At 47.1% G+C, this 22,921-nt stretch overlaps 1 protein-coding gene across 1 annotated transcript in view; it reads right to left on the bottom strand.

Annotated features, from left to right (window-relative positions):
- Positions 1 to 5,198: 5,198 nt before the first annotated feature.
- MCCC1 (methylcrotonyl-CoA carboxylase subunit 1) overlaps positions 5,199 to 22,921 on the bottom strand; it is a 52,921-nt gene continuing 35,198 nt past the window's right edge. The window contains exons 11-19 of the mRNA XM_074298305.1: positions 19,288 to 19,471; positions 17,636 to 17,745; positions 16,229 to 16,445; positions 14,124 to 14,210; positions 13,032 to 13,081; positions 9,335 to 9,472; positions 7,924 to 8,031; positions 6,174 to 6,245; positions 5,199 to 5,548 (exon numbers count right to left, since the gene is read on the bottom strand). Coding sequence (XP_074154406.1) covers positions 5,417 to 5,548; positions 6,174 to 6,245; positions 7,924 to 8,031; positions 9,335 to 9,472; positions 13,032 to 13,081; positions 14,124 to 14,210; positions 16,229 to 16,445; positions 17,636 to 17,745; positions 19,288 to 19,471 — 1,098 coding nt within the window. The 3' untranslated portion in view covers positions 5,199 to 5,416. The remainder of the gene's footprint in view (positions 5,549 to 6,173; positions 6,246 to 7,923; positions 8,032 to 9,334; positions 9,473 to 13,031; positions 13,082 to 14,123; positions 14,211 to 16,228; positions 16,446 to 17,635; positions 17,746 to 19,287; positions 19,472 to 22,921) is intronic.

Raw genomic sequence — 22,921 nt, forward strand, 5'->3', positions numbered from 1 at the left:
TGCTAAGTAATTTTAAAGAGAAAGTGCAAATCACAGAAGGATCTGGGAAGCCCTTTAGCAGTTGGCACCAGAGCTATGATTTCAAGGATATTAAGGACTCTTAAGGAGTGTAAGCTTTCTGGACATGTGGTCCACTTGTGCATGAGAGACAACTAGACAACATCCCAGGAGCATCTTCATCTTTTACGATCGTTTCAGCCCTGGAACTCTCACCTCATCGGTCAGTTCCCTCTGCCCCTGTGGCCCCTCCTTCCCTCTGATTGGAGGGTAGAGAGCTCCTCCCACACCCTCCAAGGAAGGAGGCTATCCAGGGAAGCCATCTCTTCATTTCCCATCTGGCTGCACTCTGCACTTGTACATCATGCTCCATGCTGGTGCCTGCCTCTCTTCCAACCCAAGACCCCCTCTCCTACTTTCAGTTTACTTTTGTGTATTGTCCCAGGGCTTGACACATAGCAGGTGCTTGATATTTGTTGAGTGACTGATTCACAAAATATTGTGTACAAAAGAAGAACTGGCAGATCAGTTGGGCTGGAATCAAGCGTACAGAAATGAATGATTGAATAAAAAGCCATTTATCAAGAACTTACTATTTGCCAGTCACACTATGCTAGCCATCAGGGGTACAAACAGAAGCAAGCAAGATAGTCCCTGTTTTTGAAGACCTTGCTTGCTTGTTTTGGACTCAGAGGGATGATGATTGGAGTTGATATGACCTTTCTGGAAATGGTGACATGGATTTATTATTCTCACAGCTAGAGGGGGAAAGGGGTGGCCATGGAAAATCGGGAAGTTGTGTGATGGATCTAGGTCTGGGTCAGATAAGGAAAATAAATGGTCATCAAGCCAATGTTCAGGGTCCCAGAATGGGAGACTGAGGATAGTGATAGGAAGTAAGATTAAGGTTGGCCAGAGTCAGGTTTTGAGAACCATCAACTCTAAGTGAAAGAGTTTAGATGTTATCAGAGAAGATTTCTGCGTGAGGGGGAAGGAAGCCATCCCTTCATCATTGTAGGATCCCAACATCAACATGGCAGCTCTCTGCTCGGAGGATGGATTGGAAAGAAGGAAAAACTAGAGAGAGGGAACATTAGCAAACTCTAGCGCGGGGACACTGAACCAGGGAAGACACTGTGGGGGCTGGGGAGAAGGGAGCAGACATAGGGAGTTGAGGGAGGGCAGAATCAAGAAGAGAAGAGGCTCTGGGACAGTGATTAGGTCTAGCAATAGAGCATAGAGCTAATCATTGACCACAAAGGAGCTGAAGTTGGGAAGAAAAAACAAAGAATAGAAAGTAAGTGCCAGTGACAGCCACTTGGGGGGCATCGAATAAAGAGGGAGAGAATTTGGTAAACGAAACTACCAAAAAATGGTTGGGAGAGGAGAACCCAGACAAAAGCAGCACCCCAGAAGTAAAGGGAGGAGGCAGTGCCCAGGAAGGGTGGTTTTTCATTGAAAATGGGCAAGAAAGAGAAAATTATTCTGTCGAGCAGCTCCAGGCTACACAGAGAATGAACCAATCCTTAGGAATTTAGGGAATTAATATTCAGAGAGCTATCCAGGGGATCTTAGATGAAAACTGCAACCGAAAGTGCAAAGTATTACTAGTGACACTGTCAATGTTTTCATAGCAGCAGAAAAAAGTGTTAAGACTCTACGAGGACCATGCACATCTTAGCCAAATACTTTGACGATTCCTGAGAAAGACATTTGGGAGTTAGTCCGTGGGAGAGGGAAGGGGCTGGGGTCTAACAAAGTCCCCGGCATGTAACGAGCATTAGTAACTGCCATTGTTCAATCACGAGGGGGCAAACAGACCACAGGATCTGGTGATTCAGCCGAAAGGGAGAGTGTAACTGGTGGACGTTGCTGGGCATTCTTCGCAAATGCCGTTGGCATGCATGCCCAAGGATCACAGTCTTTGCGTCCGGGGTCAGTGGCTGGCAGGCCGGAGGAGGAGGGCCTGGAGGGGGAGGGCCGGAGGGGGAGGGCCGGGGGAGGAGGGCCGGAGAGGAAGGGCTGGAGGGGGAGGGCCCGGAGGGGGAGGGCGGGGGGGGGAGAGGAAGGGCCGGGGAAGAGGAAGGGCCGGAGGGGGAGGGCCGGAGGGGGAGGGCCGGAGGGGGAGGGGCCGGAGGGGGAGGGAGGGAGAAGGAGGGCCGGGGGGGAGGGGCGGAGGGGGAGGGCCGGGGGAGGAGGGCCTGGAGGGGGAGGGCCGGAGGGGGAGGGGGGGGAGAGGAAGGGCCGGGGGAGAGGAAGGGCCGGAGGGGGAGGGCCGGAAGGGGAGGGCGGGGGGGGGGGGAGAGGAAGGGCCGGGGGAGAGGAAGGGCCGGAGGGGGAGGGCCGGAGGGGGAGGGCCGGGGGAGGAAGGGCTGGAGGGGGAGGGCCCGGAGGGGGAGGGAGGGCCGGAGGCGGAGGGGCCGGAGGGGGAGGGGCCGGAGGGGGAGGGAGGGAGGAGGAGGGCCGGAGGGGGAGGGCCGGGGGAGGAAGGGCTGGAGGGGGAGGGCCCGGAGGGGGAGGGAGGGAGGAGGAGGGCCGGAGGGGGAGGGCCGGAGGGGGAGGGCCCGGAGGGGGGAGGGAGGGAGGAGGAGGGCCCGGAGAGGGGGGAGGAGGGCCGGAGGGGGAGGGCCCGGAGAGGGAGGGGGAGGAGGGCCCGGAGGGGGAGGGCCGGAGGGGGGGGACCGGAGGGGGAGGGAGGGGGAGGAGGGCCCGGAGGGGGAGGGCCGGAGGGGGGGGGACCGGAGGGGGAGGGCCGGAGGGGGAGGGCCGGGGCTCGGTCCAGCACTGGTGGGTTCAGGAAGCCGCCGGCTCCTCGGGCTGCCTGCCGGCAGACAGGCCCTGGGGCGGCCGGGATGCAGTGAGCTGGCAGACTTCCGGTTGGCGGGCACTAGAGAGTGAGGGAAGGGAAGGGAAGGGGGAGGAGGGACCCTCAGAACTAAGGACCCCTCTTCTCTGCAGTGGACGTTGGGTTCTGTCTCCCACGGCAGCGTGGGTTTTCCCGGGGCATCCTAGCTTTGGCTCTGGAGGAAAGCTGGAAGTCAGACGTCCCGTTTCCTGATTTTAGGCGGGAGAGTCACGAACGTAGGAAACCGCAGTCAGCCTTTGAACGCGGGCAGCAGCACTGCGGGAGCCAGGGGGCCCACTCTGTTTGTTTGGTTAGTCCTGGGATGTGAGCGGCCATAACTGAACTAACCCTTTGTGGCGGCGACTCCCCGGCGTTTCCGTCTGGGCTCCTTCGGCCCTTACAGAGACAGCTGGGCCTGCCTCTGCTTCGCCCGCGGTCTGCGCCGACGGTTGTTTTGGTCGGTCTAGGAGTAAAATCTGGCCTCACGCGGACAAGTAGCAGGAAAAGGGAGGAGCATTTTGATGGCAAAGAATTTCTTCATATCACTACGGAAAGCTTTGGTTTCAGGTATTCCCTGAAAAGCTTTGGGCGCTGGAAGGGTCCACAGACAACTTTTTGTGAACCGCAGGCTTTAAGGTCCGTGAAAGCTTACAGAAACTGGGAGATAAGGGTACTTATATTTTATTTAAAGGTACTTTCCGGGACGCCCTCAGCAGCCTGTGAGTCGGGGCGCGTCATCCCCATATTGTGGAAATGGAGGCTGAGCTCGGCTGAGTGCCCGAGGCCGCCCTGGACCCCAGGCCTTCGGTTCCGAGCCTGTTCAGGGCGGTGGGCACTCTCGTCTCCGCCGGACGGCTGAGGACTGTGCCAGGGGGGCGGGCGGGCTCCCGCCGTCCCTGCTCCCGGCCTCCTCACCCCCTCCTGTGTCCTTGCCTCGTCCCCGGGCTCTCTCTAGAACTAGTACTCGCGGAGAATCCCAGGGCTTCCTGATGGCAGTGGTCCTCCCGGGGCCCCGCAGGGGTGAGTGTTGGGAACTGTGCGTTTTGAAAATAAGAAGCTATTATTAAAAATAATGTTCCTAAAATACATTTTGGTCTCATTCCCGAGGCACGGGCGGAGGACGCGGCCTGGGGCCCCGGCTCCGGGGGCGGTTTTCTCCGGGGCAGCGGTCTTCCATTTCTGGGGGGGGGGGGGCGTACTAGGCGGTATAGGAAGGGTTTGATGAGGGTGTTCATGCTCGGCTGAATCCGTGAAGGCTGGGGCGAGGTCATTCAGTGTGGAGAAGGGGGAGACTTCCAACTTTCCTGGAGGGAAAATGTGAGAGTTTTCGTTTTGTTGTTGTTTTCCTGCCCTAAGACAAACCATTCAGGTGTGTAAGCATGGTAGGGAATTGCCTTTGTATAACTTATTCATGAAGGCAGGGACCCCCCCCCCCCCTTTAAGCAGCTGTACTTTTTCCTTTAAGTAAAAGCATTTTTTTCTCTTATTGACCATTTTGTGGGTGGGGGGAGGGAAGAGAAGACAATTGGACCTTAAATGACTTCCCTAGTTTCAAACAGCTTATATAGTAATAATTATTAATTATAATAATATATAATTAGATATAACAGTAATATTACATGTAGCATATGACAATATTAATAATAAAACAGTAAGTTAGTATTCAGACGGTAGGCTTAGCCGGAACTCACAGGACGAGCGCACTGTCACATTTTCTACAGAACACAGGCAGAGAACGCCATGGCGGACCGCCGGGAATCCCGCGAGGCACAAAGTTCGCTCTGGCCTAGAATCAGATCAATTTCTAAAAAGGAGAGGCGGCTGACTGGCGCTGGGGGAGACGCGGGAAGTCGTTCATCCAGCCCTTTCCCTGGAGATGGGGGCCTGCGACTGAGAAGGGTCACGGCGGGAGAGTGGGACTGGGCCACATCTCCGCTCTCAGCCCGGGCTCCCCACATCCTTCCGTGATACGCACTTTTGTATTAGTCACAGATGAAACGACTCATACATTAGAAATCATTTTTTCTGTTCTGAAATACTCCAAAGCACGGGACTGTAAAGCGAGAGAACTACCGGGGAGGAGGGGGACGGCAGGATTTGTGATCTGGTCCGGCCGGCCCGCGGCCAACCCCCAAGTGCTGGTATGTAGGAAACGAACACGCGGTATGGGAAAGGGGAGCGGCGGGGCCGCACTCAGAACAGATTTTTTACCAGACAGTTGGGGTCACGGGACTTGCCCAGGGTCGCATCTGACCCGTCCAATGTGACCCCCTGGAAGGACGGCGTTTCCCCTCCCAGTGGCTTCCCATTCCTCCTCCCTCAAACCTACAGAATGAAGAATGGGCGTCCGTGTCTCTTTCTGGTTATACAAAATCGGTTTAATTTTTATTAACTAAAATTTCTGACGGCAAATAGTGGTGAGGATCCAAGTCCATGATTTCCAGTAGAAAAGAGTAACGCAAACCAAGATGGCGGCGAATACAAAAGTGCTGCAGGTCACGGCTCCGGGAGCCAGGAAGGCACGTGGTGCGGGCGCAGGTAAACGCGCAGCTTCCACTCGGGGTCCGGCCGGACTCAATTGGCACGCTGCGGCTCCTCTGAGTCTTCTTCCACAAACTCTATTAAGGAGGCGTGTCTGCTGGCCTGCGCACCTTCTCGAAACAACACTTTCTTGACCGTGCCGTCCCTGGGGGCCTTGATGGCGTGCTGCGGGGAGAGCCCGACCCTCAGTGACCCCGGCCCTCGGAGACCCCCCGGCCCTTGGAGACCCCCCCGGCCCTCGGTGAGCCCCCATCCCAGGAGGGCACGAGAAGCTGGCCGGGCAGCCTGTGGGCGCCCCAACCGGCCCCCGAGCCCTCCATCAGCCACAAACCCAGCTCATTTTGAAGTAAAATAGAGGCGGAAGACCAAGGTGGGGGTGGGATCGCCCACGGACAAGCTAGGGGGTCGTTTCTGCCACCACAGAAGCCGAGATGAGGAACGAATTGTGACCCATGGACAAACGCCCCCATGTTGAGATCTGAAGATGCTTTTTAAAACTTGCCCAGGGTCACGCAGCCAGGGAGTGCCTGAGGCCCTCCTCCACTGCCTCCTCCGGATGCCCCCCCCCCTTGTTTTAACCCACGAGGGATGGTTCTCTTGGGAGCTTAAAATGAGGCAGGAATAGAGGGTGGCCTGGAGCCCCAGGGCAGGGACCGCTCAGGGCCGCTGGCGGCAGCCTCCCAGAGGGCCCCGTTTTACAGAGAGGGAGCCGAGTTGCGGGGCAGGGGGACCGCGCACCAGGCTGGAGGAGGCCAGAACCAGGGCCTTGGTGGCGGCCCCTTTCACTCACCTCCATTTTCATGGCTATCATGACCATGAGGATGTCTCCAGTCTTTACTTTGTCTCCAGCTTTCACAAATATCTAGGATTTAAGCAGGTGTGATTAAAAGGGGACAACCCTCTGCCAGCCTTGGTGTCCCCCCCCCAAAAACTCAGAGTAAACCTAGTCATGTGTTTATGCAGACAAGCGATGATGAATCGCCTCCTCCCCCTCCTCATGAAGGGCCTGGGGAGGTCAGTCTGTGAGCAGCCTGGGGAATTCCTGGAATGCCCCCCCCCCACAGGAGGTGCCCCATGGCTGGGCCTTTCAAGGCCAAGGAGACCTCTGCAGGGCGCAGGATGGCGGAGGGGATTCCCCAACTGTGTCTGCAGCTGAAGCTAAGGCCCCTTGATTAAGAGTCTGGGGGTGCGGATGCACCAAAGACAAGGAGCTCAGAGGCTGCTTTCTCTGGGGGATCCTTGAGGAGCTCCTCATTGAGGACTGTGCCCACAAAATCCAATGTTGTGGCAAGTCTAGTCACGGCTGCCGCTGCTCTCCCTTCTGCACACACAGGCCCTGGGTCAGGTGCTCAAAAATGACTGGAAGTCAGAGGGTGTGAAAGTAATGAGTAAGAGTACTCTCATAGAGCATGTGTGTGTACACTGAGGGAGAGTATGAGAGTACAGTATGTTCTTCTATCAAAAATGAACAAGCTGATTTTAGAAAGGCCTGGAAAGATTTACACAAACTGATGCTGAGCAAAACAAGCAGAACCAGGTATACATTGTGCACAATAACAGCAAAAATATGTGATGATCAATTATGAAAGACCCAAGTCTTCTCAGCAGTTCAGTGATCCAAAGCAATCCCAATACACTTTGGATAGAAAACATTATCTGCCTCCAGAGACTGAATGTAAATCAACTCTTACTATGCTCACTTTTTTTCTTTTCTCATGGTTTTCCCCTTTTGTTGATTTCTCTTTCCCAACATGATTCATAAAGAAATGTGTTTTTTTTAAATGTACATACATATATAACCAGAAAAAGAATTTAAAAGAGGTTAAAAAATAAATTAAGAAAAAAAGTTACTGAGACTCCCTCAGAACAAAGTAGTGACTAGACAAAAGCTCTGCTGTGGCTGTATTTGAAAGTGATATTACTGTAGAACCTTGATGATGTAGTGACTTTGAGACATAATCACATTACTTCAAAGTGTTAGAGATTAAAGTTTCCATGTTGGAGGAAATCTTTTCCTATTTGATTTGATTATGAAAAATAGTCCTTTGAAGGGATAACAAAGTTGACCTCTCTCCTTTTTCTTTAGAAGTGGGAGACTATGGGTTCATGATAACTGCATATGCTATTAGATTCAACTGATGTCTTGATTAGTTTTGCTGAACTTTTCCACCCTTTAAAAAAAAGTTATATAGTATGGTTTCTCAGATAGGATACATAGGAGGAGATATGTTTAGAAAAGAAAGTATTTTTTTAAGACGTATCCATAAAAATGAAAAAAAAAAAAAGCAAAGAAAAAATAAATTCCTTGAGAAAATTCCAACTATTTTATATCTTTGACTGCTTTAAAAATTTAGATTCTTCTTCATCTGAAAGTTAAGCCTTATATTCAGAAAAATCACTTGAATCCCACCATTTGCTGGCTTCACTGTCAGAGTTCCCCATGCTTGTGTGAGAGGATCCACTTTATGAATACACTTGGATAAACAGGAAGGAAGTGGCTCATTAGGCCTCATTTCCTCCTCCACATTTTGCTCTATTACCTTTTCAATTGTCCCAGTCATGGGGGCCAGGGTGCTCCCCTGTACGCCTTCAGTTCTTGCTGCAGATAAATATTTGGGCACCGGGATGCCAATCTGGGCACTCCCTTCCTAGGAACAAACAAACCCAAACCAAAGTCAACTCTTTAAAACCATTGCAGATTTGGCTTTTGAGTCTACTGATGCCTGCAGGGAAGCTGTTTTCTGAGCCACAATTTTCATGGCTCACTCAAGCATGAGCCGTTTTTCATGCTGTCCATTACTGATGCCTTATTGTGGCACGGGGGTGATCCTCCCACCTCCTCCACGGCTAGCCAACAGAATACAAGCCCTGGTCAGCCTGATGAGGGATCATGATGTACCTTAGCGTGCACAAAATCTGAACCAGGAGCGTGTCTCTAGGAAAAACATGAGGTTACATGGCTCTGTTCAAGTATCTTTGCCATTTAACATGGTTATCCAAAGCTTTAGGGACAAAATGAGCCAGCAAGGGTTCTAAAGCTGACTGGCTGGACTCTGGTCATGGGTGATGAATCTTTTGTCTACAATAGGGTTTGGCCAAGGGCCAAATCATACTGGCTACATGTTTTTGGACTGCCATGAACTGAGTGTTGTTTTGTTTTTTGCTTTTTAAACACAATAAGACCTTGTTTAAATATGTTAAAACCATTCTTGGCTTAGGGTCACATTTATTTAAAACTAACAAACACACATGATGGAGAAAACCTTTTCCTATTTGATTATGAAAAGGAGTTCTTTGAGGAGATTAGAAAATCTACTTTTCTTTCAAGTATCAAAATGTTCTTACATTATAGTCATCTTTCAAGTTGATTCTAAGAAATAGACTGGCCTCAAAATGTCACACTAATGGCTGTCTATTCCTTAGTGTATATAAAATGATTTAAATGAAAGCTTATTGAGAAGCTAATTCCCAAATGAAAAACCAAACCAATGTACATGGAAAACCCCCTTCTCCTCATTCCTATTTCACCACTGGCTCTTAATGCTGAAAGACACCCCCATTAGTCAGCTCCTCTGCTGTCAGTCACCAAGCCCGTTCCCCCAACCCAAGAAATACTATTCTCTAAAGCTCATCTTCCAGACTTTCCTCACAGACATCTTGAAAACCATGGATGAGTACTGGGATGTGACTGGAGTCGGGGAGTGTGCAAGAAGGGGAGAAAAGGCATGTGTGTGACTGGGTTACAGGCTCCATTAGAACAAAAGCAAGGCATTGTGAGGAGTAAAGTTAAGAGAAGTGGGAAGTACATATAAAAGGATGGCTACATGATTATCAACATGAGCACTCAGAGGAAATGCAAATGTAAGAAGAGAATTCCCCTCTCTTAGCAGAATGCCCTAATCATGTCAGTGTTTTCCCATATCCAAGTACAGAATTGTAAAGAAGTGTTACCGAAGAAAACAGGTAAATGGTGTTCTCCGAGATAATCAGCTTAGGTTTACTAACGACACCATTAACAGAACATTTCAGGTATGTGCAGCCTCCCTCTTTACAGAGATCACCGAAGACTTCGAAAGTTTTATCTTCAATCTGAAACAAAATTTTTTTAAAAATGTTAAATTGTTGTTAGAATAATAGCATTGTATTTAGAATTTAGAATCCTACATGGTGTGTTTTCTCTCCAAAGCTTTTAACATATATATTAAAAGACAAAGATTCTGAAACAATAGCTTCATATTTTTCCAAAGACACAGTCCCAATTCAAATTTTCTGAAACTAAGGACTTGATGCAAAATATCAGAAAGATAATTAGGATATTAGAAGGTATAAAATATCATTTTATTACTTAATCCTGGGCAATCACTTCATCTGTGAAAGCCCTGGCATTACCCGATATTTCCCACTGCCAGTCTCTCCTAATTCCCAGGGTGTCAGATATCTCTGGCCACTGACCTTTGCAGTGTGAATTAATTCTACCCGGCTCGCCTCCTTTGAGGCCTTCAGAGATCCCTGGCTACGATTTCTTGAATCATAGTTTAATAACCAATAGCGGGCTCAAAAACAGCCATGTGCAAACTTAAAGTCTTTATTATGCATGCTCATATAATGCCCTGACTTGTTAACTCCCTAGTGAACCTGAGGTCTGGAGACTCACATGTTCACTATCAAGCTCCTTACCTCTCTTGGCTATCCATCCACTTGATTCAGCTACCCCAGGATAAAGAGATCAACCTCTTGCTTACAGTGGGCTTAAGAAGGGTCCATGAGGTCACACACAGCCAGTCAGAGAGGGAGCCGTCTCCGGTTATGAAGCTACCTAAGTATGACAAGAGCCCTGCCTATGGGGCAGTCCCTAGCCACATAAATTACTTCCGGGCCACTCAAACCTCCTGTTGTAGTGTGCCGGCCCATTTAAAGAACCCTTAGAAGAAGGAGCTCGTGTTCCACTGGCATCACCTTGGAGGAGGAGGAGAGTCACCTCTGTGGCCTAATGAGTACTGGAGGAGATCCAACATTACTAATCATTAAAAACAACTCATGTTTAGCATGAACCAGTAATCAGTAACCTTGAATGCATCAGTAAAGATGCAAGAACCAAATCTGAATTGGTTTTATCGGCTTTGATTTCGGTTGTTTACTTTTGTTTTGTACGGAGGCAGTGCTCACCTTGGCATCTCAGTGACTAAATATTTAACTCTTGTTCAATCAGGAAAGAAAATTCAGAATACATAAAATTAGTATCCTAATGTAATATACATTATAAAGTTAATTTAAATGCTGAAAAGTAATAAAAACAAATTGTTAAAACAGGTAAAAATTCAGAATGATTACAAGAGACAGGGCACATAACTTTCAAATGGAAGTAAAATTGATCAGTAACTCCTAAGTGTCTGAAGTCACATGTTTGGCCATCTTTGTGCACAAAGGCAAAAGGATTTATGAATAATGACAAAGGAGTTTAACCCTCTAGACACTAATTCATGGGTCCAAAGCACATTTGAGTCACACAGACCCATTCCACCAGCTTCCACTCTGATACTGGAGAATGAAATGTAGATGGTGGCCTAAGTTTCTTTACTCTAAGAAGGAAAAAGGCAAGATAATTTTGCTTAATTATATGTACATACAATTTTGTATGTGAATAAGTAATACTTTTGTAAAGTAATTCAAATACCTATAATGTTGTCATGGCAGCTGGCGAGGCAGTGGAGAGTCAGGAACACTTGAGTTCAAGTTCGGCCCTAAACTAGTTATGTAATCATGAGCAATCCTCAGTTTCCTCATCAGCAAATCGGGAACAAAAATAGACCCCCTTTCTCAAAGTTGTTGTAAGGTCAAATCAGAAATTTTAAACCTTTTTTTACAAACCTTAGAGTGTAATAATTGTCAGCTCTCATTGTTATTGTAAATATTATAATAATTACATATAAGCTTTACATACATATGTGTATATATGCATGTGCCTCCATGGCTATAACTGTACAAAAGGAAAAGGCGGATGGGCTGCCAATGAGATGGAGGATGGTGTCCTGGAGCCTGGCCGGATTTGGGAAGCCAGTGGCGGACAGAAGGACCAGTCAGGCTATGGTCAGTGGGGCCACGACACAAGGGAACAACAACAACATGTGTAAACCTATTTGTCTCTATCCCCTAGGGTGCACACAGAAAACCTTTACATGCAAGGGAAAAGACTCCTTGATTCCATAAAAACAGCCTGGTCTCTGAATACATTTTCCACTCCATTTCACCTAATCCTGGGGCACCACAATTCAGGCTACTCTTTGAAAATGCACATTACGCAAGGCTAAGGCATTCATGCATGGTTTCTCCTGCCTTCCATCTTGTAGCCCTTTGGTCCTTTGCATTTCTTTTGTGTCCCTCCAAGGTTCCTAGCCTGTTTAGCCAGAACTACTCAGAGGGCTGCTGGTAGGAAGGACTGGCACCTTCTAGGCTGGTAGCGAGGCTGGCAGAGCTTGGGGGCTGCCTCAAGGGGCCTGTGACTCCCTGGATTCCTGGGCAGACACACTTGGCTTCCATGTGGCAGTGTCTCTCCGGGCTCGGGGGGACAGGCCCCCAGACTTCCCTATCCCGGTGACTTCTGTTTCTGCCTCCAGAGAGGATCTAGCCCCTTGCTGCAGGCTCTCTGCTGGGTCTCCTCGTTTGGACCCCGTAGCTCTCAGGATGCAGCCTCCAGAGGCATCTAGCACCCACCATCCAATGCTTTTCCAAGGTAACGCCTTGATAACGGTGCCCTTTTTATGCCATGTCACCATAGGTTGCCTGCTCCGGTCCTCTGAGACAATAAAAGGCAAACAGAGGCCAGAAGGACGTACTTCACAGCTTCTCCATCCCTAATGAATACAGCCCATGTGGATCAATGGCACAGAGCCAGTCGGTCCAGCCCGACCTCCACCCAGCTGCCAAACCATAGTCCTACCCACTGGTTGGCTCGCAGCCTTCCTCTACTGAAAGAGCCTCAGAGTCTCCCTTTATACCTTAGGATAAAATCCAAATTTCTCTGCATAGTGCTTAAAGGGCTCTGCAATTTGGCTCTAGCCTATGTTTCTGGGCTGCAGACCTGTCTCACATCTTTTATTTGGCAGACATTGTTCTCTGTCCACAATACTGCCCCTCTCTGCACCCACGAGGTCGATTTTCCTAATTTCTCAGTCGATCTTTGCCAAGGGTCCTAGACAAGTTGTGCTTCTGGAAGACTGGAGGCACTGTCTGAGTGTGTGATAGAGGGTTGGATCTCACCAGAATAAGAAGATTCTTTTACTTTATCAGCCAAGAAGACTGCTTGTTTGATTCTTTTACTTAAATTAGAATTTAGGATATTTCGTTAAACTCTTCTTTGTAATAATGGCTATTATAAACAGGAAGAGACGGTCCTCCCCAAAGGCCCACAAACCGCCAACCTCAGAGACGCACGCTGGCAGCTGATAGTCTTGGGAGGCTATCTCAGATCCGAGCATGGGGCTTGCTCGATTCCATTATGGAAGTGTGACAACTGAGCTGCACACAAAAGAAAGAATCAAATGAACAGAACTATTTCCCAGAATTCAGCCCGGACCAGCAATGGCTCAGGAACAACGACCGGGGTTGGTCATCTGTCACAAGATCCCTGTGGCATAGCCAGGTGACCCACCTGCATGCTGTAGGATCCATCCTGATTGTACTTCACAGCAATGGCCACCTCTAGGAACAAGAAGAAAAATGATAAGTCATTTCCAAAAGGAATTCCTTCTTAAGTTCAAAGAAGCAAAAACTTCTCATTTGAAACAAAAAGCTATTTTCATGAGGCATGGATACTGCTTTCTTCTTGCTGATAGATAAAGCCAATAAAAACTGGGACAGGATTTATCTTAGTATTGACACAGGAAAGCTGGAGGGTGAATGTCACCAGTGGCCACTGAGGCCGGAGTGTTCACCCCAGGGCTCTGCCCAAAGCCAAACGCTGAGGGAATGGCATTGGGGGCCTATTAACCTTGACTTCTGACCCCTCGTCCAGCACTCTCCTCACTGGGAAGAGAAAAGGATCTCTTTGCTCAAAGGTATTTGGATCAGGGAATTTTTCTAAGTTTTTTTCCTTCTGATGAAGGAAAACACTTTGATTCAAATACCAATGATGAGGATTGTAGCAACATCTTTCAGGAGCTCCCTGGGCAACTCTGGGGCCATCTATCTAGCTTTCAGCTTTCTCTTTATAAACAAGGAGTTGATCCCCAGTCTGTATTTTAGTGAATCTGTCCTAGAGATCACAATAATGGACTCGGTAGGATCCTGAAGAGGCAAAAAAAAATGGTCTAAGTTTTTCCTGAGGAGCAATAGCTGGAATAAGTATGGATGTGGAGTGGTCACTGCCTGGGGGACTGCGGGGAGGAGGGGCCCTTCAGTCTGGATCTCAGGTAAGATGGTTTGTTCAGATGGCCATGGGGTCCACCCCAGCTCTGGATTTATGATATAGTGACCCATTACCACATGGAGAGGACACTCAAGTCGAATTCTCTGCCCAAACGTTCAGCTGTTGGCAAGACACTGCCTCAAGCTCTGGTGTCTCCAACCCACCTCCCTATCAAAGCCCCACTGTTCTCCCATTCACCAAGCTTAGAATCCTGGTATTAGCAGTCAATCAATCAGGGCCTGCCCCTAATCACTCCTAATGAAAGTAACACTGGAGACTCTTCTCCTGAACTTGGAAGGCAGCAAGAGCTCAGGCTTGGCTTCCCTTGTAACTTACTGTTTTTCCCGTCCTCAAGAGTCATGTTTCTGGTGTAAGAGACATTTAATCTTCTGCCACTACCGGATGCAAAAGGTGAGAACCGATCTGGAAGAGTGTTGTAAAAGTCACAAACCAGAGAGCAGAAAATCCTTACAAAGGCACAGAAAACAAACCAGCTCTTAGAGAAACAGGTTTTAGAAATGACCTCAAATGGACGTGGCCCTCTCCAACAATGAGATGAACCAAATCGGTTCCAATAGAGCAGTAATGAACCGAACCAGCTACACCCAGCAAAAGAACTCTGGGAGATGACCATGAACCACTACATAGAATTCCCAATCCCTCTATTTTTGTCCGCCTGCATTTTGGATTTCCTTCACAGGCTGATTGTACACTATATCAAAGTCTGATTCTTTTTGTACAGCAAAACAACTGGGCATGTATACATATATTGTATTTTAATTTATACTTTAACATATTTAATACGTAGTGGTCAACCTGCCATCTGGGGGAAGGGGTGGGGAAAAGGAGGGGAAAAGTTGGAACAAAAGGTTTTGCAATTGTTAATGTTGTAAAATTACCCATGCATATATCTGGTAAATAAAAAAGTTATAATAAAAAAATAAAACGATATATGTGACAACTTGGCCAAATTAAAAAAAAAATGAAATGACATCAAAGCCCTTTATATTGTGGAGATGCCACCAGGCAACAGGAAAGAAGGGCCAAGTTAACAGCACGCCTCCAGCATCCTGAAAGCCGTGACACTGGAGCCATGGTGAAGGAAAAGTGCCAGTCGGTCCCTTCTCTGGGTCTCAGTCCCCTCCCTGCTCCATGGGGGCCTCAGTTCTTAGAGCTCGAAGGGACTGCAGGGCCACTTAGTCTGGGCCCCACTTTTAAGTGAGATGAGTGGGGCCCCCAGAGGCCAAAGTGACTGAACCCCCCAAGGACATGGAGAGCCGGAAGTCTGTGTGACTCTTAAGTGAGTGACCTTTAAACACAAACGAGGGAGGGAGGCACAAGGCTTCTCCTTATGTCCTATCTGGGGCTACCGTGCAATGCTATCTGACAGAGGGGAAAGGGGAACCAGACAACTCCCCCTTCATTTCCCCCTTCTCCGTCAGGGATCTTCACAATGACAAGGGCAGAATCAGCATCCCCCTCCTGCTACATGGGCAGAAGCTCCCAGGGACGCCGTCAGTAAGGGGCTGCCTGCTGCTCTGTGTTCTCAAAGAACATGTGGACACAACATGAAGGGCAGTGGGCCGGGGTCTCAGAGGAAGCCGCAGGCTGGGAGAAGCTGTCAGAATACTACCGACCGCCCAGTCTTGGGAAATGAGGAAGATGGACCATACAACAATTACTTAATGTTGCTTCTCTGCAAAACTCTAGAGAGATAGTAGGAGAGGGCCTAGAAAAGCCTTCACAGCTTTGTGGACAAAACTATTAGATGAATTATACAGATTACAGAAATGGGGAGTTTGTCTCACACGGAGATGACAGATGTCACAGCCACCTAGAGAACAGTGGGCTCGTCCCCAATGTGCTGACTGCTCCCTAGGTCAAGGAAATTTGCTGTTGCTGCAGGGCTGGGCCCAAGGACCATTTGTCAGAAAGTTTTTAATTCATGTTTTTGGTCATTCAATTATTTCGGTCTTGTCTGACCACATGGTGTGTTCTTGGCGAAGACGCTGGCTGGTTTGCCATTTCCTTCTCCGCCTCATTTTACAGATGAGAAAGTTAAGCAGGTAGGGTGAGGTGACCAGCTGCCAAGCGCCAGAGGCCAGATTTGAATTCAGGTCCTCCTGACTCCAGGTCCGGTGCCTTGTCCTTTGGGCCACCCAGCCCCCCAAGCTCACATTCAGATGGCACCTGATCGTTCTCAGGGCATTTTTCTCATGACAATGGGAGAGGCAGAAGGGGGCCAGAGTAGACAAGTTCTCAAGCCTCTTCTGACCCTGGGATTCCATCATTTCTTGATCCTAGAGTGAGTGTCATTAGGACCTGCCATGCACAGAAGGCTGGCTCTATTAACAGAGGATGGGGGGGAAAAAAAGGAAGAAGCTTCCCCAGACCTGGGGTCCTAAAAACCTGGTAACTGGAAGGAGAAAAGTAGTCCTCACCCTCTGTCTGGTCCCTGAAAGCGCCAGTCACCTCTTTCTCCCGCAGGAGGAGTCCCAAGGCAGCCTGACACAAGACCTCTCTGGCCGAAGCCCTCGGAGGGGGCAGCAAGTCCTGGTAGTGCTGTGGGATAAAGTCTGTATGCACGTTGCCAGCTTCAAACTCAGGGTGTCTGGAAAGACTCAGCAAGAAGTCGATGTTGGTGTGCAGTCCTGTGATCTAGGGGAAAGCAGGCAAGCTTTCAGGGAGGCCTTGGAGCACTCACTAGAGCAGGACAATTTGCATGGTTAGATTTAGGAAGCATTGATGTTTCTCCCCCAGCACAGGAGCCCCAACCAACGGTCGAGTGTCTCCAGATGCTCGGGCCTGTGGTAAGTACTGGACATAGAGAGACAAAGGCCATGCAGCCCTTGCCCCCTTGGGCTTAGAGTCTCAAGGGAGACAATGTATGCCCACATACATGGGCTGGATCCCAATGGCACTGGTGTACAGACCTTTCCCTCCTCCTCCTTAGGGAGACCCAGACAGCACCAAGGGCGTGGGCGGCGTGAATATCCCTCATGGGTCCATAGCAGCCGTGGCTGCAGGACTGGGAGCTTTGTTGCAGCATGGTCACTCCTGGGGCTCTCAGGCTTATGTGCCCATTAGTGGAAGTGCTGGTTCCCTCTCCTCAATCTCCCCAATATAGATGTTTAAATTGCCATTTCTTTCTTTTTAGGGCACAACATCAGTTTTTCCTAATTCTAAGCATTAGAAAATTGAACTGCTCTGGCATCCGTTAATTGCCCTTGCTTCTGATTTCTATGTTATAACATTTTTTTAAAAAAATCTAAGTTCATGAATACTTTGCTTTGCTCCTTGAGGGAAAAGCTCGGTGACTTGCCCATTATGTCACCCCAATATGTCAGTGACAGATGGCTTCTAAGGTCCTTTCCAACAATAGATCCATGACATCATGACACAAATGTGGGGGGGGTTGTTGGAAATTCAAGCTAGAGTTGTAGTTGCTAGAGCAAATTAAACCAACAACAGTCATTTCCAATTAGTCTAAAAAGACACCTCTTCATCCGGAATTAGAGAAATGGGAATAATCCTCCAAAATGAATAGCATCAACTATTATCCAAGACCGACTCTTTTTATTTCTGGGGGAAATGACTTTGCAGACTCTATTCTGGAATTTCATAGGTCACCTCATTAAGCAGTAATCAGTATATAGTTCCTCCCCCACCTGAGAGCCTCATTTGTAGAACTTTTCTCTCCTCTCTGAGACACCGTCTGGGACTATCCCATATCAAGGCTAATGACAGCTTAACCACCCGTAGGTTCACAAGAAGAGCGGCCCTGGGATGCCGTCCCCTCGGCCACCCCGGCCCTCTCCGTGTGTGACCCGAGCCTCTAGATCACTCACGTTGTACTGCCGGAGGCCGTACCGAAGCTTCTTCAATGCTGCTTGGCGGTCGGCAGCCCAGACAACGAGCTTCGCAATCATGGGGTCATAGTGCACTGACACTTCATCCCCTGAAAGATAAAAAGCAAGTTTCTGGAGTAAAGCTTCAGCTGAGGATCCAGAGAAACACGAGCTCCAGAAACGGGTCACCTGCCCCAGGAACCCCCACCCCAGGACTAATGGCTGACACACTTGGTTATGGAGGGCGCCCCCCTGGTCGCTGAGCCACTAAGGCACGATCCTCCCTTTGTACGAACAAGGGCATAGTCTGGTTCCACAGCTCGACAGCATCTGACATGGGCCAGGCTCTGGAGACCCAATGGCCCATGCCCCGCTCCCTGCCCTGGTGGGGGTGCCTCTTACTGAGAGAGAATTATCAGCAACTTCCCTTGACCTGGAAACACCAACTTCTCTGGGCACCTTTGTAAGGACGCCCTTATCTGAGAGGAACGGTTGGGGGAGCATTTCTAGGATTCAGAGGAAACTCCCGAGAGCCCGTCTGCTGCCTTGACCTCCCAGGAGGCACGGGGCCTGGCAGCCCAATGGAAAAGGCCGACAGCCCCGACCGCTGCACACACATCTATGTGGATGTGCTGGGGCTGCCTGGGAGCAAGAGAACACACCTTCTTGGTGCTGGCCTTCAAGGCCCTCCCAGGCTGGCCGGCTCTGATCTGCTGGCCCAGCTTGTTTCCAAACCTCCCCTGTACAGCCCTGCTGGTTCCCTCCCTGTGGCCCGGCATGCCGGGGGCTCCTTCAGAAATCAGAGGCTGCCTGGCCCCCTGAGCTCTGGGGGGAGACCTCCCCTCCCAGCACAGCCATGCTGGCATCCAGTGCCCAGGAGCACTTGCTGATGCTGACGTCCATTGTGCCTGCTCTGCCCATCGCTCCGTGTTGACTCCAGGCCTTCTCCGTCCCTGCTGCCTCCAGCTGTCAGTGTCTTCCTCCAGCTGGGACACTCCAGATGAGGTCCATCGAGGGCCCCACCCAAAGGGATCCTCCCCTCCTCCCTCCAGGTCCATAGCTGATGTCTGGGGAGCCGCCTTCCCCCTGATCCCCATTCTCTGGCCTAGATCTGCCCCTTCTACAATCTGCCTACTGTGACTAACTCCAGCCCAGGGTGACAGGATATCTCCCTCCAAAGAACTCTGATGGTTCCCTACAATCCATGCTTAATTCTGGAATTGCTATTTAATGTCATTCCCACTCTTCAGTACACAGAGACAGCCCCTTTCCCAACCAGACTTGAGTATTCCCCATGATGCTGTACATAGAATTGTATATATTAGCAAGCACAGGAGAATGGAGGGAACAACAAAAGCTTCCAAATAGGAGCCTGGGCTTCACAAACTATTTTTTCTTTTATAAAATAAGCTGTCACTTTTGAAAGAATGAAAAGCAACAGCAAATTCATGAATGTCATTAAAAAAAAAAAAGAAGAGAGAATCTGGCTGTTTTTGAAGGACTCGGTAGGGAGCTGTCACTAATGCAAGAATGAGTCCCATGGCCAGAGTCCCTGGGGGCTTGCCACCTGCTTTCTGGCCAAGGTCCCTGGGAGGGACATGAGCATAGCAATCATGTCCTCATAACAAGGGCCAGAGGCCATCCCTGCTCACCTTGCCTTACTCCTGTTTCAATCCTAAGACTCGGCTCTGGTGGTGGTGTGGATAAGTGCACAAGGGGTCCTGCCCCAGGCATGAAATTATTCTGAGGGTCTTCTGCATATATTCTTGCTTCAAAGGCATGGCCTTTCAGTCTGATTTCTTTCTGACTCAAAGGGAGCTTCTCTCCTGCAGCAATCTAAAAAAAGAGGAAGATTTTCCATCTGCAAAACACTATTATAATAACAGTTAACAGCATTAGCAAACATTGGTTCTGGCTCTTTCTAGATTGAACATCAGATTTTGCTTAATGTGTAGCTCATAGAAACAAGAGTATTTTGATCCACTCCCATTTATATACTTTGAGCCCTTTGTGAAATGCCTTCTCTTGGTGGCAAGATGGAAATAATCTACAAATGAACAGGAATGAGAAGGAGTTTCGTAGCTTCCTCCTTAAAGCAGTTAAGTTGTGAGTCCAACTATCAAGGCTGGCCATTCTGGTGGTTGGAAATAATTAAGAGGATTTCTAGAGGAGCAGCTAAGATGACAAACTAGAAGCACTTCAGCCAAGCTCTTCCAACATCCCCCTCTGAACGACTTTAAAAATAATGTTTCAAATATAAATTTGGATCAACAGAGTGAACAAAGCATAGGGTGAGACATTCTTCTAGCCTGAGACAATGCAGGAGGTCGGGGAGATCTGTGACAGGGGAAGGGGAGTCTGGCTCAGAGTGGGACTTGGAGATGGTAGCATGAGCAGAGTCCCTTGGGGAACTCTTAAGCCAGAGACAGTGAAGGGTTTGGGGGACTGGTTAGAAAGAACTACAAGGAGCTTCTGTTGCTAGCACTGGATGCAATATTCCATGGCCTATGCCCACTTCTGGGTCACAGTTCCAAGACAGAGAGGAGCACTTGCTGTCCTAAAGGAGTAGGGGTCCTGAAAAGCAGAATCAATGGAAATTGCAAGGGATCAGGAGCCTTCATGAATAAGGACCAGAGAGCAGTGACCATATCTCTCCCTGGATCACACCATCTTGGAAGCAACAAAAACTTCCAAACCCCCAAGAACTAGCTCTGAAATCAGTAATGAGGAAAAAGTCTGAAGCTTGAAACAGTGCCCTTCTCCTCAATATCAAAACCAAAACTCAACTTTAACATAAAGTTCAAAAGCTGGGAACAACAACAACAAAAGAACTTGACTATAAAAAGGTACTTTGGTGAAATAGAAGACCACCACATAAACTCAGAAGACAATGATGTTAAAATAGCTGTAAGCAAAACCTTCCAAAAAAAGTATATTGGACACAAGCCCAACAAGAATTTCTGGAAGAATTAAAAATGATTTTTATAATCAATAAGAATGGCAGAAGAGAAAACTGGGAAAAGAAATGAGAGTAATTCAAGAAAAGTATGAAAAGACAACTAATACATTGGTAAAAGCACAAAAAAAATTAAAAAACCAACTCCTTAAAAACCAGAATTGGCAACATAGTAAAAGAAGGATCACAATGATGACATAACTCCTTAAAAACCAAAATTGGCTGAGTAGAAAAAGAAGTATAAAAGCTTGCAAAGAAAAATTCCTTTAAAATTAAAATTAGATAAATTGAGGCATCAAGAAAGATTATAAACCAAAGTCAAAGGAATGAAAAAAATAGAAGAAAATGTGAAATATCTCGTTGGAAAAGCTACTGACCTAGAAAATACAGCAAGGAGAAATAACTTAAGAACTATTGGACTATTTTAAAGCCATGATCAATGAAAGAGCCTAGTCATCATATTTCAAGAAATTATCAAGGAAACTGCTGTGATATTTTAGAACTAGAAGGTAAAGTAGAAAATGAAAGAATCCACTAATCAGCAATTGAAACAGATACCAGGAACATTACAGCTTAAGTTCATAACTGCTAGGTCAAAGAGTAAATACTCCAAGCAGACATAAAGAAACCATTCACATACTGTACAGCCATTATTTAGGATCACATAAGATTTATTAGCTGCCACATTAAAGGAGTGGATATTCTGGAAGTCAAAAAAGCAAAGATTACAACCAAGAATCATATACCCAGAAAAACTGAGCATATCCTTCAGGGGAAAAATGGATATTTAATGAAATGGAAGACTTTCAAATATTCCTCATGAAAACCCAGTACTGAAAAGAAAATATGACTTTCAAATATAAGCCAACAGAGAAGCACAAAAAAGTAAACATGAAAGAGAAATCATAAGGGATTCAGTAAGGTGAAATTGTTTATATTTCCACATAAGAAGATGATACATGGAATGTCTAAGAAGTATCATTATTAGGTCAGAAGGACTCCATGTAATAAACAAAGGGCACTAGAGTAATCTGATTATGTTGGAAGATCTAAAAAAATGGATAGGTGAGAAAGAGGGATGCACTGGGAAAAGAGCGAAGGGATTAGAAGAATAGAGGAAATTTTCTCACATAAAGATTTGAAAGGAAGAGCTTTTACAGTGAAGGGGGGAAATATTAAGGTTTGGTAGGATATCGAATCAATTCAAAGAGAAAAAAAACTATACACACACACTCAATTGGAACTAGAAATCCATCTTATCTAACAGAGAAGTGGAAGGGGAACGTAATAAAAAAGAAGAATGAGAAGAGATGACAAAAGGGAGAACAGATAAGAGAAAGCAATAATCAGAAGCAAAACAGAATTCCAAGGAAAGACAGGATTAAAAAGAATGAAAGAGAAAAGGATAAATAGAAGAAAACATAAAATGGAAGCAGATAGCAAAATGGATTAAAAATCAGCCTCCATATTGTTTATAAGAAACACACTTGAAATTGAGACACACGTACAAAGTTAAAATGAGGAACTAGTGAGAATCTGTTATATTTCAACTGAAATAAAAAAGACAGGGTCAGCAATCATGATTTTAGACAAAGCAAAAACAAAAATAGACTAATTAAAAGAAATATACTGGGAAACTACATCTTGCTAAAAGGTACAATAGACAACAAAGCAGTATACCATTACTAAACATATGGCATAGCATCCAAATTCTTAAAGGAAAAGTTTAATGAATTACAGGAGGAAATAGAAAGCAAAACTATACTAGTAGGGTCCATAACTTTGCCCTCTTAGACTTACATAAATCTAGCCATGAAAAATAACAAAAGTTAAAGAGATGAACAGAATTTTTTTTAGAAAAGTCATCATAGACTTCTAAAGAAAACTGAATGGGAAAAAAGGAGCATACATTTTTTCAGTAGCACATGGCACCACATCACATCACACACAAAATAATGACCGTGTATTAGGGCATAAAGCCTCACAATCAAATGCAGAAAGGCAGAACTATTAAATATACCCTTTTATGTTATAATACAACAAAAATTACATTCAATAAAGAGGGAAGTACAGATTGAAAATTATGTAATTCTAAAGAATTACTGGGTCAAAGAATCAATTATAGAAACAATAATTTCATTAAAAACAATGATAGCATGGAGACAAAAACTAAAATCTGTATGATGCAGCCAAAGCAGTACTTAAGGGAAATTTTATATCTCTAAATTTATACATCAGTAAAAAAAAGGGTAAAAGCAAATCAATGAACTGGACAGATAATCAAAAATAAAAAGCTAGAAAAAGAACAAAGGAAAACTCCCTAATTAAAC

The sequence above is a fragment of the Sminthopsis crassicaudata genome, chromosome 3, assembly GCF_048593235.1.
Source record: "Sminthopsis crassicaudata isolate SCR6 chromosome 3, ASM4859323v1, whole genome shotgun sequence".
Taxonomy (NCBI): Eukaryota; Metazoa; Chordata; class Mammalia; order Dasyuromorphia; family Dasyuridae; genus Sminthopsis; species Sminthopsis crassicaudata.